Source organism: Buteo buteo, chromosome 18 (assembly GCF_964188355.1).
Source record: "Buteo buteo chromosome 18, bButBut1.hap1.1, whole genome shotgun sequence".
Lineage (NCBI taxonomy): Eukaryota > Metazoa > Chordata > Aves > Accipitriformes > Accipitridae > Buteo > Buteo buteo.
In genome coordinates, this window is record NC_134188.1 from 26,903,486 (window position 1) to 26,918,523 (window position 15,038).

General features: G+C 42.2%; 1 protein-coding gene across 2 annotated transcripts; it reads left to right on the plus strand.

Moving 5' to 3' along the window:
• Positions 1–373: 373 nt before the first annotated feature.
• Positions 374–14,778, plus strand: THAP12 (THAP domain containing 12). Of its 2 annotated transcripts, XM_075050244.1 has the most exons (6): positions 2,208–2,695; positions 3,105–5,523; positions 8,222–8,342; positions 9,921–10,028; positions 11,068–11,104; positions 11,387–14,773. In XM_075050244.1, the coding sequence occupies exons 3-6, from the start codon at positions 8,328–8,330 to the stop codon at positions 13,333–13,335; spliced, it is 2,109 nt and encodes a 702-aa protein (XP_074906345.1). In that variant the 5' UTR covers positions 2,208–2,695; positions 3,105–5,523; positions 8,222–8,327; the 3' UTR covers positions 13,336–14,773. The 2 variants fall into 2 exon arrangements, with proteins under 2 accessions (XP_074906344.1, XP_074906345.1); XM_075050243.1 differs by lacking the exons at positions 2,208–2,695; positions 3,105–5,523 and adding an exon at positions 374–549 and having other exon boundaries at positions 11,387–14,778.
• Positions 14,779–15,038: the final 260 nt, after the last annotated feature.

The following is a 15,038-nucleotide window of genomic DNA, read 5'->3' on the forward strand; positions in this document are numbered from 1 at the left end:
CATACTCCATGTACCCCCCACATACAAGTCCTCCTCCACCCCGCCGCGACCCGCCGGAAGACAGGCCGGCCCCGCGCAGCCCCGGCGCCACTACGCATGCGCGGCGCCGCCGTCGGCCAATCCCCTCTGCGCAGGCGCGCCCTGGGCTGGGCGGGGCCGCTCATCCGGGCCCCGCCGCCGCGGCGCATGGGCACTCTGCCGCCGAGTGGCCGGGCGCGGTGCATTGTGGGACGGAGGCGGCTCTTGTCCCGGCGGAGGGTGGCGGTGAATCCTCCCGGCCGCTCACAGCAGTGTAGAGCCGCTTCCCCCCCCCCTCCCCCTTACCCCCCTCCCTTCCTCCCCCCCGTCCTCCTCCTCCTCCACCCCACATACACACACACACCCGCCCCCCCCCCTCCTCCCTCCCTCCGGCCCGCGGATTTAAAGGGGCAGCGGCGCCAATCCGGGGGGGGGGGAGACCATGCCGAACTTCTGTGCGGCTCCCAACTGCACCCGCAAGAGCACACAGTCCGACCTGGCTTTCTTCCGCTTCCCCCGGGACCCGGTCAGGTGAGACCCCCAACCGGGAACCGCCTCAGGAAGGCATGAGCGGCGGGTTGGGGGGGGGGGTGGTGTGGGACGGGGATGGCGGGGGGGACGGGACCGCGCTCGCCTCTCCCCTCCCCTCAGGCCCCGCAGCCCTCCGCCTGAGGAGACACCAGCGCGGCGGGGAGGCGCCTCCCTCCCCTTCCCCCTTCTTCCCTCTCCGCGCCTCCTCACCTAGGCGGGGACCCGCCGCCGTTACGGGACGGGGCGGGTCGGCGGCAGGCCGGGTCGGAAGGAGAAAGAGGAGGAGGAGGAGGAAGAAGAGGAGGAGGAGGCGGCGGGGGGGGGGCTGTGAGGGACCGGCGGCCGCCCGGAGCTGCCGGCTCTCCTGGCGGAGGCCGCGCGCGCGCGCGCTGTGGCGCCGGGGGGGGGGCGGGGCTCCGCGGGACCCTCCGGCCTGCGGCGGGGAGGAGGGCGGGCGGCTGCGCATGCGTCGGGGAGGACGCCTCTTCCTCCCGGGGGGGGGAGTGAGGGTGTCTGAGGGTGTGAGGGGATGGCTGGTTGTGAGGGGCTGAGGGACTGAATGGCTGGTTGTGAGGGGAGTGGGGGGCTGAGGGAATGGCTGGTTGTGAGGGGAGTGGGGGTGTCTGAGGGGCTGCCTGGCTGTGAGGGGAGTGGGGGGTGCTGAGAGAATGCCTGGCTGTGAGGGAAGTGGGGGGCTGAGGGGCTGCCTGGCTGTGAGGGGAGTGGGGGTGTGAGGGGCTGCCTCGCTGTGAGGGGAGTGGGGGTGTCTGAGGGACTGAATGCCTGTTTGTGAGGGGAGTGGGGGGCTGAGGGAATGGCTGGCTGTGAGGGGAGTGGGGGGTGCTGAGAGAATGCCTGGCTGTGAGGGGAGTGGGGGGCTGAGGGGCTGCCTGGCTGGGAGGGGAGTGGGGGGTGCTGAGGGAATGGCTGGCTGTGAGGGGAGTGGGGGGGCTGAGGGAATGGCTGGCTGTGAGGGGAGTGGGGGGGCTGAGGGAATGGCTGGCTGTGAGGGGAATGGGGGTGTGAGGGGCTGCCTCGCTGTGAGGGGAGTGGGGGTGTCTGAGGGACTGAATGCCTGTTTGTGAGGGGAGTGGGGGGCTGAGGGAATGGCTGGCTGTGAGGGGAGTGGGGGGCTGAGGGGCTGCCTGGCTGTGAGGGAAGTGGGGGGCTGAGGGGCTGCCTGGCTGTGAGGGGAGTGGGGGGCTGAGGGGCTGCCTGGCTGGGAGGGGAGTGGGGAGTGCTGAGGGAATGGCTGGCTGTGAGGGGAGTGGGGGGTGCTGAGGGAATGGCTGGCTGTGAGGGGAGTGGGGGGTGCTGAGGGAATGGCTGGCTGGGAGGGGAGTGGGGGGGCTGAGGGAATGGCTGGCTGCGAGGGGAGTGGGAGTGTGATGGGCTGCCTGACTGTGAGGGGAATGGGGGGCTGAGGGAGTGAGGGGCTGTGAGGGGAGTGGGGGTGTCTGAGGGAATGGCTGGCTGTGAGGGGAATGGGGGGCTGATGGAGTGAGGGGCTGCCTGGCTGTGAGGGGAGTGGGGGTGTCTGAGGGAATGGCTGGCTGTGAGGGGAGTGAGGGTGTCTGAGGGGATGGCTGGCTGTGAGGGGAGTGGGAGGGCGTGAGGGGGTGCACGTCTGTTAGGGGTTTGGGGAGCGGTGGGATGGATGGCTGTTAGAGGTGTGGGGCAGCTGGAAGGGTGCAGGAGCAATGGGATGAGGCAAGGGAGCCCACATGTTGTGGGGAGCCCGCGCAGGGCCAGCACTGGCTCAGGCGGTGGAAGTCTGTCAGTCCTCCTGCGTGTACTGAGGTGATGTGGTGCTGGATGACAAAAGTGTGTGCGTGACAAATAGGACACTGGCGTGACAGGCAGCTGTCACAGGGTTGCAAGGATGATGGTTTCTGGCGAAGCATCATGAGCAACAGCAAACGTGATGGGATATTCAAGTTCCCAACAGGCGAAAAGGAGGGGTGGTGCACTGGTAGAGCAATACCATGAAAAATAAATCATGCACTTAGACGTAGAAACCCCCATGTGGAAAGAAGCTCACCTTTAAATCTAGACAATGCTCTTAAAATTGTTTTACTTGCTCCTCACAGTTTTGGAAGGTGCATGGGCACTGGAGCAATACCGGTTATCTCTTTTCTAACAGTAGGTAATTAAGGCTGAAATTCTTGACGATTTATACATGATAGTGGCTTGCTTCCTTCCTTGAAGCTGCTTGACCTGATTTTTGGAAAATTGCAAAACCCATGGGAATTGTGGGTACATAGTTTTTTCTAAGAAAACAATCCCCTGTAAGTGATTTCAAATGAAGATAGAAAAATCTCACATAGGTAGTAGCTGCTGCTTAAAGCTGTGTCTTCAGATATGTCGTCAAGGTCTCCTGGGCAAATGCAATACCTTGTGTTAAAGCCAGGATAACCAGGCCTCTTTCTGATGCCCATACATGCCAGGTTTTGTAGTACAATCTGTATTACATATGTTTATGCTTTTAATGAAAACTAAAATCAAGATAGTGGATTTCCTACTCTTAACCTTTCATTTGTATGATTCGTTCCTAGTGTTGTCTCTTTCCACCCTCCATCCTGTGACAGCCAGAGGTTCTTACATAGTCAAAGGAATGACTGCATTTGTGCGGAATTGAAGAGATTTGGTGTGGTCTGAACTTCAGTCTTAATTTTTAAGGAGTCCGTGCTGTAAAATCTGAGTCATGTCAAGTTGTGCAAAATTCGTCAATATGTGACAGTTTATTGTATGATGAAAATCCCCCCTTCAGTTTATAATTTTCCTACTGAAATACATTTTGAATGAATGTTTTCCATGGTAGCAATTCAAAGATATGTTAAAAAGTGTGCAGTTAATTAAATGATGCACTAATTTTAAAGATATTTTTTTAAAACTGTATTTCAGAATTAGAATACTACTACTTTTAACTACCATTTGTGAAAGTTTAGAAATGAAAACCCTTTTGAAAAAACAATGCGTGTCAGCTACGATGAGTTGGAACAGTATAGATTTATGGATGTTTCTTTTGCAAATATTGAAGTGGATCGCAGACATGGTTTTCAGAAGCATGTACTGGCTTATGGTTCTACAGCATGTGAGAAAGCATGCTTTCTGAGTGCATGACTACTTCATAATCCCCTTGAAGTAGTTCAAGCTAATATGATTAATGTTCCTGTAACAAAATATTACAAAATAGAGTTAAAATTGACCCTGAAGGATCATCCAGACCTTTCCACTGTCCAAAGGAAGGATAAGCTATACCTAAACCGTTTGTAGCATCTGTCATACTCTTAAAAACATGCTGTGACAAAGGTGACGCTCCCTTCACTCTAAGTTCTCTACAAGTCTTGTTCTCCACTAATGTCTTACACCTTTCTCATTTAAACCTATATTAAAATGTCCAAAGTTGATCATATATTCTATTTTAGCAACAGCATTTAATGACTGATAATCTGTGCAACCTTCTGGCTTTGTACACTGGAGGTTGTTAGTGGTTTATTCTCCTGTTTGAACTACAGAAGTCATCTGCAGTTGTAAATGACAATGTGTTGCTTGTACTGCTTGCTGTCATAGAAACCTCTTACTGTTATAGGTCAGACTGGTCTGGCAAGCAAAGTACTTTATGCCAAAAATGTGGTGGTTGCGCTTGGTAGCTTACAGTGAGAAAGTTGAGTATAAAGACTTTAGAATACATCTTTAAAAATTTTGATCTAAAAAAAAAAAAAAATCATTGATAAGAAATACATAGTCCCTGGTAAATTGTCTCTACTACCTTACTGCTTTCAGTTTTTCCACAACTGAATAATTGCCTTCATGTTTTCCCAGTTGAGTACTAAGCATTTCCAGTTAGATATCCCAAATCTGATCTTTTGAGTGTTAGCAACTCTGTGAGAGCTAACCAGTTATTTAAGACTGTCTTCATTTACCGTTGCTACCTGAGAAAACAAGAAGGGGTGTACAGATTAGGCTTTGAAAAAGAACCAGCTGCATTTAAGGGATGGTACGTAGTATTTTCATATCAAACATTAATGTAAATAGTCTCTGTTACCCCAGTAAGGATGCATATTTTATAGTTTTATACAGTCTAGGTAGTGATCCTCATAGTAAGATCTGTCTGTTTAACCCTCATTTGTGTTTCTTACTGTTCGTCATGGTGGTTTGAGTTAAGGTGAGGTGTGAGTATTTAGAACAAAATACCTCTTAAGCAAAGAGATGCTGTTCTGCTGCAGTTGACCAATACTGAGATAATGTAAATGGTTTACACTCTATCCACACCTCAATAAAACGCCACTTGAGCTTCCATGAGATGTCAGCAAATCTCTGAAAATGTAAACTTTGTGACTGAAGAAAACCTTAAAAGCTAATGGGTGATACCTAAGCAGTGGTGTAACACATTGCATTGAAATGGCTTTTAATTTGTGCCAAATGTTTTGCAACTAAAGCACTTGTACAACAGTATACAGTGTGCCTTTGTTGAATACTAAAAAAACTGGTGAAAATTTTATATATAATTTTATCCTAAAATCTTTTTAATTGCTGCTTGGATAATACCATGCAGAGCTGTGCTGGGTGACTTCAGGCGTCTGACCTCCTTTTTCTTTGTTCTTCCACTCCTCATTCCTCAGAGAGCATTCGATTTGAAACCAAACTTGTAGCCAGACTGAAGGGCCGAATTCAGACTCAGATGGAGTTTGCGTGTTTGACTCCAGTCGCATAACCTCCACTATCTCCCTCTAGTCCTGTAGCTGCCTGAGAGAACGTCATCACTCCAGCCTTTGTCAGTAGAGTTTCCTAGATGTCCAGAGCTCCAGTTACCGATCCGCTGCTCCGATGGGGTGAGGAGCTTGGTGCCTGTGCCTCATCAGGATCCACAAACCGGGTGTCTGTGTGCCAAGGGCGGCTTTTGGATCGCGTGCTCAGACAGCGTTGACTTCAGCACAAAAGGCTGCTGCTTTTATGTAACTGTAGGAGAAGGTGGGAAGGGAGAGGAATATTGGGTGGTTAATTTAATATTTGTGAGACTCATTTCCTGAGTAAGACCCCTCTGAAGAGCTCATGTTATCTTTTGCCATTACTCATTAGTCTGATCTGGTCCCTAGCTATTACTAATACCTACATAACTTGTTCTCTGGTTGGCAGCAACATTGGAGGTAAAGGGATTCAGGCTCATTTTTCTCTGTCCTTGACAACTGTGTGCCAGTTCTAGATGCACCATCGCTGCCACCGATTATTCCCTGTGTGGTTGCCAGGAGGTGATTCAGAGGACTTATGTGAGGAGCTCTGACTTTGCTTCCTGGCAGTCTTCCTCAGGTTCCCTGAGTCACTGAGAGGCAGGTAAGACCACTAGGGTCAGGCTCTTCCTCTGGATACCCCTCTGGACTGAAACCCTCCCCACTAACTGTAGGGAGGCTCATCAGCCTTTGTGACAGCCCGATGTGATCCCCTTTATTGAGTTACCTAGTAATTGGCACCCACACAGAAAGTATGAGAGCCAGATTCAATATAATCTGCATGCTAAAGGCCTCCCATGGAAAAAGACTGTGTTTATACTGTTCGGTTAAATGGAGAACGCTCCGTTGTTGGGTGGTTGCACTGTCCAGGCAAGAGTGCAAGATCTGTGGTGCCAAAAGACTGAGCAAAGAAATGGTATTTTATTTTTGTTGTTCTTATTTTAAGTCGTTATTAAGAATACTACGTGTACATCTATGAGAGCAATGTTAGAAATTATTCCGGTTTTATGGCACTTGCAGCCACTGTTATTTTGATACTTTGCATGAATGAAAGCTTGAGATGCACAAACAGTTCAGCCAGCAGAGATCAGAATCCAAGATTCTCCCCTTTCATCTTCACAGTTGTCCTTTATTGCACTCAGTTAAAGTAGAGGTGATGGTGAATCCACTCAGAGCTGTGGATTTCCTCATTTGGGCTGCCCACCAAAACATCTGTCGAGACAGCCTTCATTCTTAAATTGTTGAATAATCACCAATTATTTTTCTCCCTCCTTGCTACTGTGAGCAATAATTCCACGTTTGCAGTCAAAAATCATAGCAAAACTGCTTTTCCGTAACTTCTAGCTGTTTCTTGAGTCGGAACCCATCTTCTTTTTATTTTAGGAATGAAAAAGACTATTTCAAGCCTTTTGGTTTTCAGTGGACCAAGTAATTTTTTTCGCTTTCATGAATTTCAGCAATGATTGGGTTGTGGGGAGATCTCCCCCACTTTGCCCTACTGAAATAGTAGACTCTTCGTGTAACTTCTCAGCGTGTGGACATTGCCAGCACGTACCAGTTAAAAAAACGACACAACACTTACTAAAATATGAGTCCATGTTGAAAAGTATGTAGCATGTTGAAAAGGATGTAGCAAAGTAATGGATTGTAAGGTAAAATAAGTCACTGAGACTAGTGAAAGTTCCTTCTCCTTTTTGCTGTAGAATTACTGTGATATTACTGTAATTCTTTATAATGTAGTTGTCTCTGGCGTTCTTGAGTTTGTCTGGGGAAGGATTTACCCTAGGAGGAATGGGAGAGGAATACTGTGTGGTTAATAACAGAGTGTAACCACTCTGTACAGTTAGAATAATGGAGAAATCATCAGTCGTGTTCATGTGAAGGTTTTGTAGTCATTTGTATTGTATGTTTTCAACTTTCTGTTTACTTATGTGCCATTGTAAACTGGTGGCTTTGTGATCCCATAAGTTGTAAGCAAGTGCATTAAAATGACGCTGCTGCCAAGGATTATTTTTGCAGGAAGGAAATGGCTTTTTTGTTTAAACTTTCAAATACAGAGATATCAATAGCTGCTGGAGTCTTGTTAATTTATATTTATATTTTTACTGCACAAATAAAATAGCAGATGAGTTTTACTGGAGTAGCTGTGCAGAATTGGTCTATGCGTGCTGTTACTCAAAAATCCATAGCAAGGAAGTGATTGCATAGACCCCATTGGGGGAAATAGCAGCTGACTAATGCATTTGCATCAATTACTGCAAGTGGTTTACTCACCAGAGGAAACGGTATCTTGCAGATCTGAAAGGAGGTGTATTAGTAGGGGAAATGCTTCTTTAGCTTTGTGTTATATCTCAGAGAACTAATCCAAAGCAGAAGTAAATGTAAAAATACACATCTAACAAAAACTTACTTCAGGCATGTGAGCAGTGTCTGTAGAATGATTGCATTATTTTTTTTATTTTACTTTTCAGAAATCTACTTTAAACTCCCCAGTGACCACAATAAATACGAAAAATGCTGTGTTTTGGAGGGAGGTGGAGAAGACAACTGTTTTAATAGCTGCCTTCAAAAACTTTATGACTTTAGTCTACAAGCACATCTGTTTCTTTTTTAACTTTTAAGATTAAATTCTTGAGAATTAAATGGTCAGGTTTCATGAGCACCTGCGTTACAATCTGTTGTGTGTGTGAGACAAAGGCAAGAATATATAAATTAAGGGAAAAGATTCCTGAATTTCCTGGGGCAGTGGTAAGTGGTAAACAAAAGGAAAAAAACAAATTTTTAAAAAGATTTGGTGGTATGTTACAACGGAAGCTGTACAGAACTTTCCTTAGCCTTGCATAAAGTGCAGGGCTCACTGCACTCCAATTTTGAGTACTGTTTGAAATTGTAGGGGATTCTGTTTCATCTTAAAACTAGCTAATTCTTTTGCTTACATGCAGATGTCAAAGATGGGTAGAGAACTGTCGAAGGGCAGATTTAGAAGATAAAACTCCAGATCAACTCAACAAGCATTACAGATTGTGCGCTAAACATTTTGAGACTTCTATGATATGTAGAAGTGTAAGTAAAACCAAGCATTTGTTTACTGCATCTTGCAAAATGTGAGTAACATTTTTCATCGAAATGCTGCATTTTAATCTTTTGATTGCCTGGGTAACTGGTCCCTGGGAAAATTAATCTCTTGGTCTTAATTGAGATCATTGTCACGATCCAGGGCACCACACAGACTCACAGATGTTGGCACAAAGGATGAGGTGGAAATGAGCAGTCGGGGAAGAGAAAAGCAGAGCTGCTCCTGCTGGTTTAATATGCTTGTGGAGCACTGGTCTTCACTGCAGTTCGTTCCTCATGCAAAGCAATGCTTATTTTGTTTATTGTCACTAGAAGTTACAACATTATTTAAATTTATTGGGTGTAAGTATGTAAGTTTACATAGCTCTAATTATTTAAAATCATTAATGCGCTGTTACTGAAGTGTGTACATAGTGTGATTTGGTTATATTACATTCTGTTGTGGCCAAGAGATTTAAACAATCTGTACGTCTGTCAAGCTTGTGATTCCTGTTATATTTTATCCAGCTGAAATCATGGCACTGTTGCCTGTTAATGAAATAATAGCTTTCAATTTTTCTTGTTAACAAGATAATGTTGATTTTAACAGCTTATGTAACAGTAGGAGATGGTGGACTTGGGGCTCTGTATGAAGTTTTAATTTCTAGGCTGTGATACATAGGCAAAATCAGTCCTTTAGTTATGGAGGATGATTAAAATATGCAGGTCAGACTCTGAGCTCCTGGTGGTATTACACGTGACAGGGTCTCCGATTTAGCCAGCATCCCAGAAACAAACAGATGAATATTGGGAGTAATTCTGAATCTGAAATGAAGCTTTATGAAACTTGGTTTGTTTAAAATGTATTTCAGTCTAAGGACAGGTATAAATCTCATCAGATAAAATTTTGTACTTAACTGGAAATTAGCCAGTTTAGACAACTTAAACTTACGCTATATCCAAATACAAAATCTTATTTAAAATATTTTTATTTAACTGCTAGAAGCATTTACATGACCATCTAGAAGTCTTTTCTTCCTCCTGCTCATTTGACAGATAATTTTTCCTTCAATATGATCTTTCACGGTAGTGTTTTGTGGAATTTATAAGTCTCCATAAAGAAGGAGTTGAACATTTTCACAAGCAAAATGTTTATGTGATTGTTTCTAGAATTGTGAAATAAGTTATAAAAATCAAAGCACAATAGTAACAAAATGTTTCCTTTCTGATTCATAAATGTCTTTTTATGCAGAATGTTTATTTTTAAAAATCATAATATTGCAGTAAATTAAAATTGCTGCATTTGGGGTCTCTGATATGAAGATAATGGGGAGGATAAAGTATTTGTGGTTTGGGTTCGGGTTTTCTTTAGTATCTCTCTTTTCTTTTTCAGTGTTCTCTTGATATCCCTGAAATGTGAATTGCATAGTATAGCTTTCTGTTTGTTTTGAAACGTCAGAAAGTGAAAATACTTTAAAAATCAAAAAAGAAAGGGGGGGGGCGCTTGGCATCTGAAATTCTGGGGTGGTTTTGTGCACCCATAGTGAGAATTTCCCAAAGAAATCCCTAGTCTATGTCTTCTTACAGAGCCCTTACAGAACGGTTTTACGGGATAATGCTGTGCCAACTATATTTGACCTTACAAGTCACTTGAACAATCCCCACAGCAGACATAGGAAAAGGATAAAAGAGCTGGTAAGTTTTTCATGTAAGATTTTTTTTTTTTAATTAATATTAAACCAATAAAGGCAAGTAAGTTCATGTTAAACTTTTGTATGAATGTGTCAAATAATAATATTTAGCACTTGAGTGTTTGCATTTTCTATACTGCCTATTCCAGTATCTTTTTGTTGATTATAAGTCAAATGCCCAAATATTATGGTGATATAAATTTTATCTACTAAGGAAGGTTTAATGAAGTGATCTGGAAAATGAAATGTGTTGATCCAGAGCTGATTCTGCCTTCCAAAGAAAGCGCATAACTTTCTTTTACTTGTTATTACAGTGCTAACTTAATGAAACATATGCGTGGTACCCTGAAATTCTTGCTACATATGGACTGTGATCTTCAGTTCACCTGTTTAACTTTTGAAGTCTGCACCAATTCAGCCATGCTTGTTTTATTTATTGTTCTGTAAAGATGATCCATGTATAAAACCAAGATCAAGAAGTTTTTTGTAGAATTGTGTCTTGTCGATACCTCTTTTGTGTCATTTACAGAAAAAGTGTCTTTAGGTCTCTGTGGTTATAAGTATACTGACAATTAAGAGGAATTCAGCTCCTAAACCCTGCTTATGTGTTGGAAAATTACACACAATTTCTAAGTATTTCTTCATGAGTTTGAGTCTGTTTATTAACTGAAATTAGAGTTAAAGACAGTTCTGTCTACTGACAGTGCATGTTCATATTGAAACAGAATTCTTTAATGGAATTTACTTACTAAGAATTATAAAATACATATTGAACAAATTCCTAATATACGTATGGGAACATCAGCAGTAGTAGCAAACTATTCTCATGTAGTTAGTAGATATGTGTTGTGGTAGCAATAAACAACCTGAAGAAAGCTCCTTCTCTTGGACCTTCTAACACTTTTTGGTGAGTACTGACACACTTAAAAATGGTCTCATCTACGATATTTGTATCTGATCTTGTTGTGTTTTAATGTTTCAAGGTCTTGTGCTAGACATTATCATCAATATAAGTTGGTGGTTGTTTTGTTTTTTTTTTAAAGAGTGAAGATGAAATAAGAACACTGAAGCAGCAAAAGAGTAAGTGGGCAAAATAATTGAGTTCATAAAAACTTTGTTTACTAAGGCTGCAAGGTAATGCAGGACACATAACTGTAAGTTTATATGTATCAGGAGTATAAGTGAGTTCCTGCTTGATTCAAACAGCCAGTCTAAACTCTTTCCAAATACTCATTCACTTTTAAACTGGAAACATTCTTCTCTAGACTCGAGTAACTTAAAAGTAATGGGGATAGTAAGGGAAAGCAAATGTTATGTTTTATTCATGTTACCTTGACACTTACAGTATTTTACATTTTGTAGTTGATGAAGCTTTTGAACGGGAACAGGCAACTCAAGAATTGAATGAAAGCAATGAACAAAATACTGTCTCAGAGGAAGGAGGGGAAGAACAAGAGGAAGAAGCTGTCCCCTTAACACTGGAAGAAAGAGAAAACAAAGATTACCTTAAATCTTTGTTTGAAATTTTGATCCTAATGGGTAAACAAAATATTCCTTTGGATGGCCATAATGTTGATGAGCTTCCAGAAGGTATTTTTACTTCAGATAACTTTCAAGCTCTACTGGAATATAGAATAAATGCTGGAGATGAAGTTCTGAGGAAACGATTTGAGATGACTGCAGTCAATCTTGAGTATTGTTCAAAAACTCAGCAGAAGCAAATGCTTGAGATCTGTGAAAACTGTGTTAGAGAAGAGACACTGAGGGAAGTAAGAGACGCACACTTCTTTTCTATTGTCACCGATGAAGTAGTAGACATAGCAGGAGAGGAACATTTGCCAGTGTTAGTGAGATTTGTTGATGATTCTCATAATCTGAGAGAAGAATTCATAGGGTTTTTACCATATGAGGCTGATCCTGAAATTTTAGCTGTTAAGTTCCACACGACTATTACTGAAAAGTGGGGTCTAAACATGGAGTACTGTCGAGGTCAAGCCTACATCGTCTCCAGTGGGTTTGCTTCTAAAATGAAGATTGTGGCTACAAGACTCTTGGAAAAGTATCCACAAGCTGTGTATACACTGTGTTCCTCTTGTGCCTTAAATGTTTGGCTGGCAAAATCCGTTCCTGTTGTTGGTGTTTCCAATGCAATGGGAACAATTGAAGAAGTTTGCTGTCTTTTTAATCAGTCTCCGCAATTACTAGTAGAACTGGACAACACAATTTCTGTTCTTTTTCAGAACAATGAGGAGAAGGGTAATGAGCTGAAGGAGATCTGCCGTTCTCAGTGGACAGGCAGACATGATATTTTCGAGGTTTTAGTGGACCTCATGCAAGCGTTGGTACTGTGCTTGGATGCGGTAAGCAGCGACTCGTCTATTAGGTGGAACAACTTTATTGCGGGTCGAGCATTTGTACTTTCAAGTGCACTAACAGATTTTGACTTCATTGTCACTATTGTAATTCTGAAAAACGTTCTGTCTTTTACAAGAGCATTCGGAAAAAATCTCCAAGGACAAACATCAGATGTATTTTTTGCAGCTAGCAGCTTAACAGCAGTGTTGCATTCTCTGAATGAAGTGATGGAGAATATTGAAGTTTACCATGAATTTTGGTTTGAGGAAGCAACAAATTTGGCTGCAAAACTGGATGTACAAATTAAACTCCCAGGTAAATTTCGCAGGGCACAACAGGGGAACTTGGACTCTGAGGTAACGTCAGAAAATTACTACAAAGAAATCCTTAGTGTCCCCACAGTGGAGCATATTATTCAAGAATTAAAAGATATGTTCTCAGAACAACATTTAAAAGCTCTCAAGTGCTTATCGTTAGTGCCCTCAGTCATGGGGCAGCTCAAATTCAATACGTCCGAGGAGCATCACGCTGACATGTACAAAAAGGACTTGCCTAATCCAGACACACTTTCTGCTGAGCTTCATTGTTGGAGAATCAAGTGGAAGCACAGAGGAAAAGATATTGAACTTCCAGCTACTATTTATGAAGCACTTCACTTGCCTGACATAAAGTTTTTCCCTAACGTTTACGCATTGCTTAAAGTCTTGTGCATACTTCCAGTGATGAAGGTGGAGAATGAAAAATATGAAATAGGACGAAAGCGCTTAAAGGCTTACCTGAAAAACACCTTGACAGAACAAAGGTCAAGCAACCTAGCTTTGCTGAACATAAACTTTGATATAAAACATGACTTAGATTTAATGGTGGACACCTACATTAAACTCTATCCAGATAAAGTGGAATTTCAAGAAGACTTTATTCCCTCAAACAACTCTGAAGTAGCAGAAGATGCTTAATTTTTTAAGCTCTAACCAATCTGTTGAAACAGCTTTTTCTTAGCTAAGTTTCAACACCAAGGAAAAAAACTGTGAAATCTAAAAAAATCACTGCAATTGTATTTCCATTTTAGGTCTCAGACTGAAGAAGCTGTGTCAGTGACCCAAATTATGTTTTGTTAGTCTGCATTAAATGTGTTATGCGAACAAAACCAAGCCTGAAAATAAGCCCATGCTCTTGGCAGAGGTGCTTTCTACCTTTGATTGACTTCACTAGGTGCTAGTTTACTTCATTGCATCTTGGAAAAAGTACATTGTGATTGTAGATCTGATGGGGCTGTTACATATTCACTCATTAATTAGAATAAGAAGAAAACCTCAATGTTAAAAAGAGTATAATCCATTTCAGTTCTGTTACTTAAGATTTTATTCTTTTTGAAAACTTAAAAAAAAGTCTTTGGTGTATATTTAATTGGCATTTTGGAGAGTGGTTTCAGCTATTGCACAATCCTCGTGCTGTGGACTGTTCTTGGTGTAAAGTGAATGTTAGTGATATAGAGGTACGTTTACGGTTTCATTGGAAGAGTCAACCTCTTTAATCTCTTGATGATTGTTTACATTCCTTTGTGTGAGACACAAACCTGTTTTTTTTTACTTTAGGCTTTTAACAGGCATGGCAGGAATAAATTCCGAAAAGACACTAAAAACTTAAAATTTATTCCACAAATGTTTAAATCTGTTCATTCTATCCTGACTCTGACACAAACCCGTGCATCTTATTGTCTGTTTATTCGTAAACTCACCCAGGAAAGATTAAAATAAGAGTTTGTTGTTTGTCTAGAAGTAAGATTGAAAATATTGCTGTTATTTTTGGCAAGAATAAAACATTTTTGTACAGTTTATTGCAATTTAAAATAAAATGTGAATTGCTTTTTACATAGTATTGAATTTCTTAGTAAAGCTGTGCCTCTGAGAATGTGTATTCTTTTGTAAGGTACCTTTTAGTTTTGGCAATTTTTTCTCCATTATTTTTGGAACTCTAGTGAGTGGTATTGTCTTAAGACACAGGAAACTTTGTTTAATAGCGCTTCTCATCTGTATGTTCTGCTGAAGGTTTTTTGAAGTATTTTGAGATAGCACTAAATACAGTGCTTTCAATTGTGGAAGTTCTCTCTAACTAAAACAGGCGGAAAGCGATTAAATTTGAAATGGTTCAAAAGTTAAGTTTTGCAGCTATCCTGATGCATGCCAATTTTATAACTTATTTACAGTGTTCCTTTTATGTACTTTCCAGTTGCAGTGGGAAAGGCCCCCAGCAACAGAAAATTGAATGATCGTAGAGACTGTGACAAATACAGTTCTTAATGTTTTAATGCAGTCAACCAATAAGAATAAATTTGAAAAAAAATCCACCTTTACTAAGTAAGCTTAGATATTAAAGTGGTGATGTACATCTTAAGAAACGCTTTCAGGAGCTTTTATTTGCACTGGAGTGGTAAAAATTACTCGTAAAAAGTATTGTCTTTTCTTTCCATTGCTATTTGTGTATGCTTTCTGGCGTGCTTTCATGTTAATGCAATTGTTGCCTCAGTCAGTAAAAAGTGTTTTGGCTAATAGCTTGCTCTATTCCTCTGAATACATGAAAATAGCCCAAATCTATAGTAATGCTATTTTTTTTTTTTAAAAAAAGGAGCATTTTAAAATTAGAAATCATACAGAAAATT

Bases quoted from the DNA above. Each gene is read 5' to 3' on its own strand.
- THAP12 (XM_075050243.1), top strand. From the start codon at position 461: ATGCCGAACTTCTGTGCGGCTCCCAACTGCACCCGCAAGAGCACACAG. The intron at 10,029-11,067 runs GTAAGTTTTTCA...TTTTTTTTAAAG, and splicing joins GGAAAAGGATAAAAGAGCTG to AGTGAAGATGAAATAAGAAC. The intron at 11,105-11,386 runs GTAAGTGGGCAA...TACATTTTGTAG, and splicing joins AACACTGAAGCAGCAAAAGA to TTGATGAAGCTTTTGAACGG.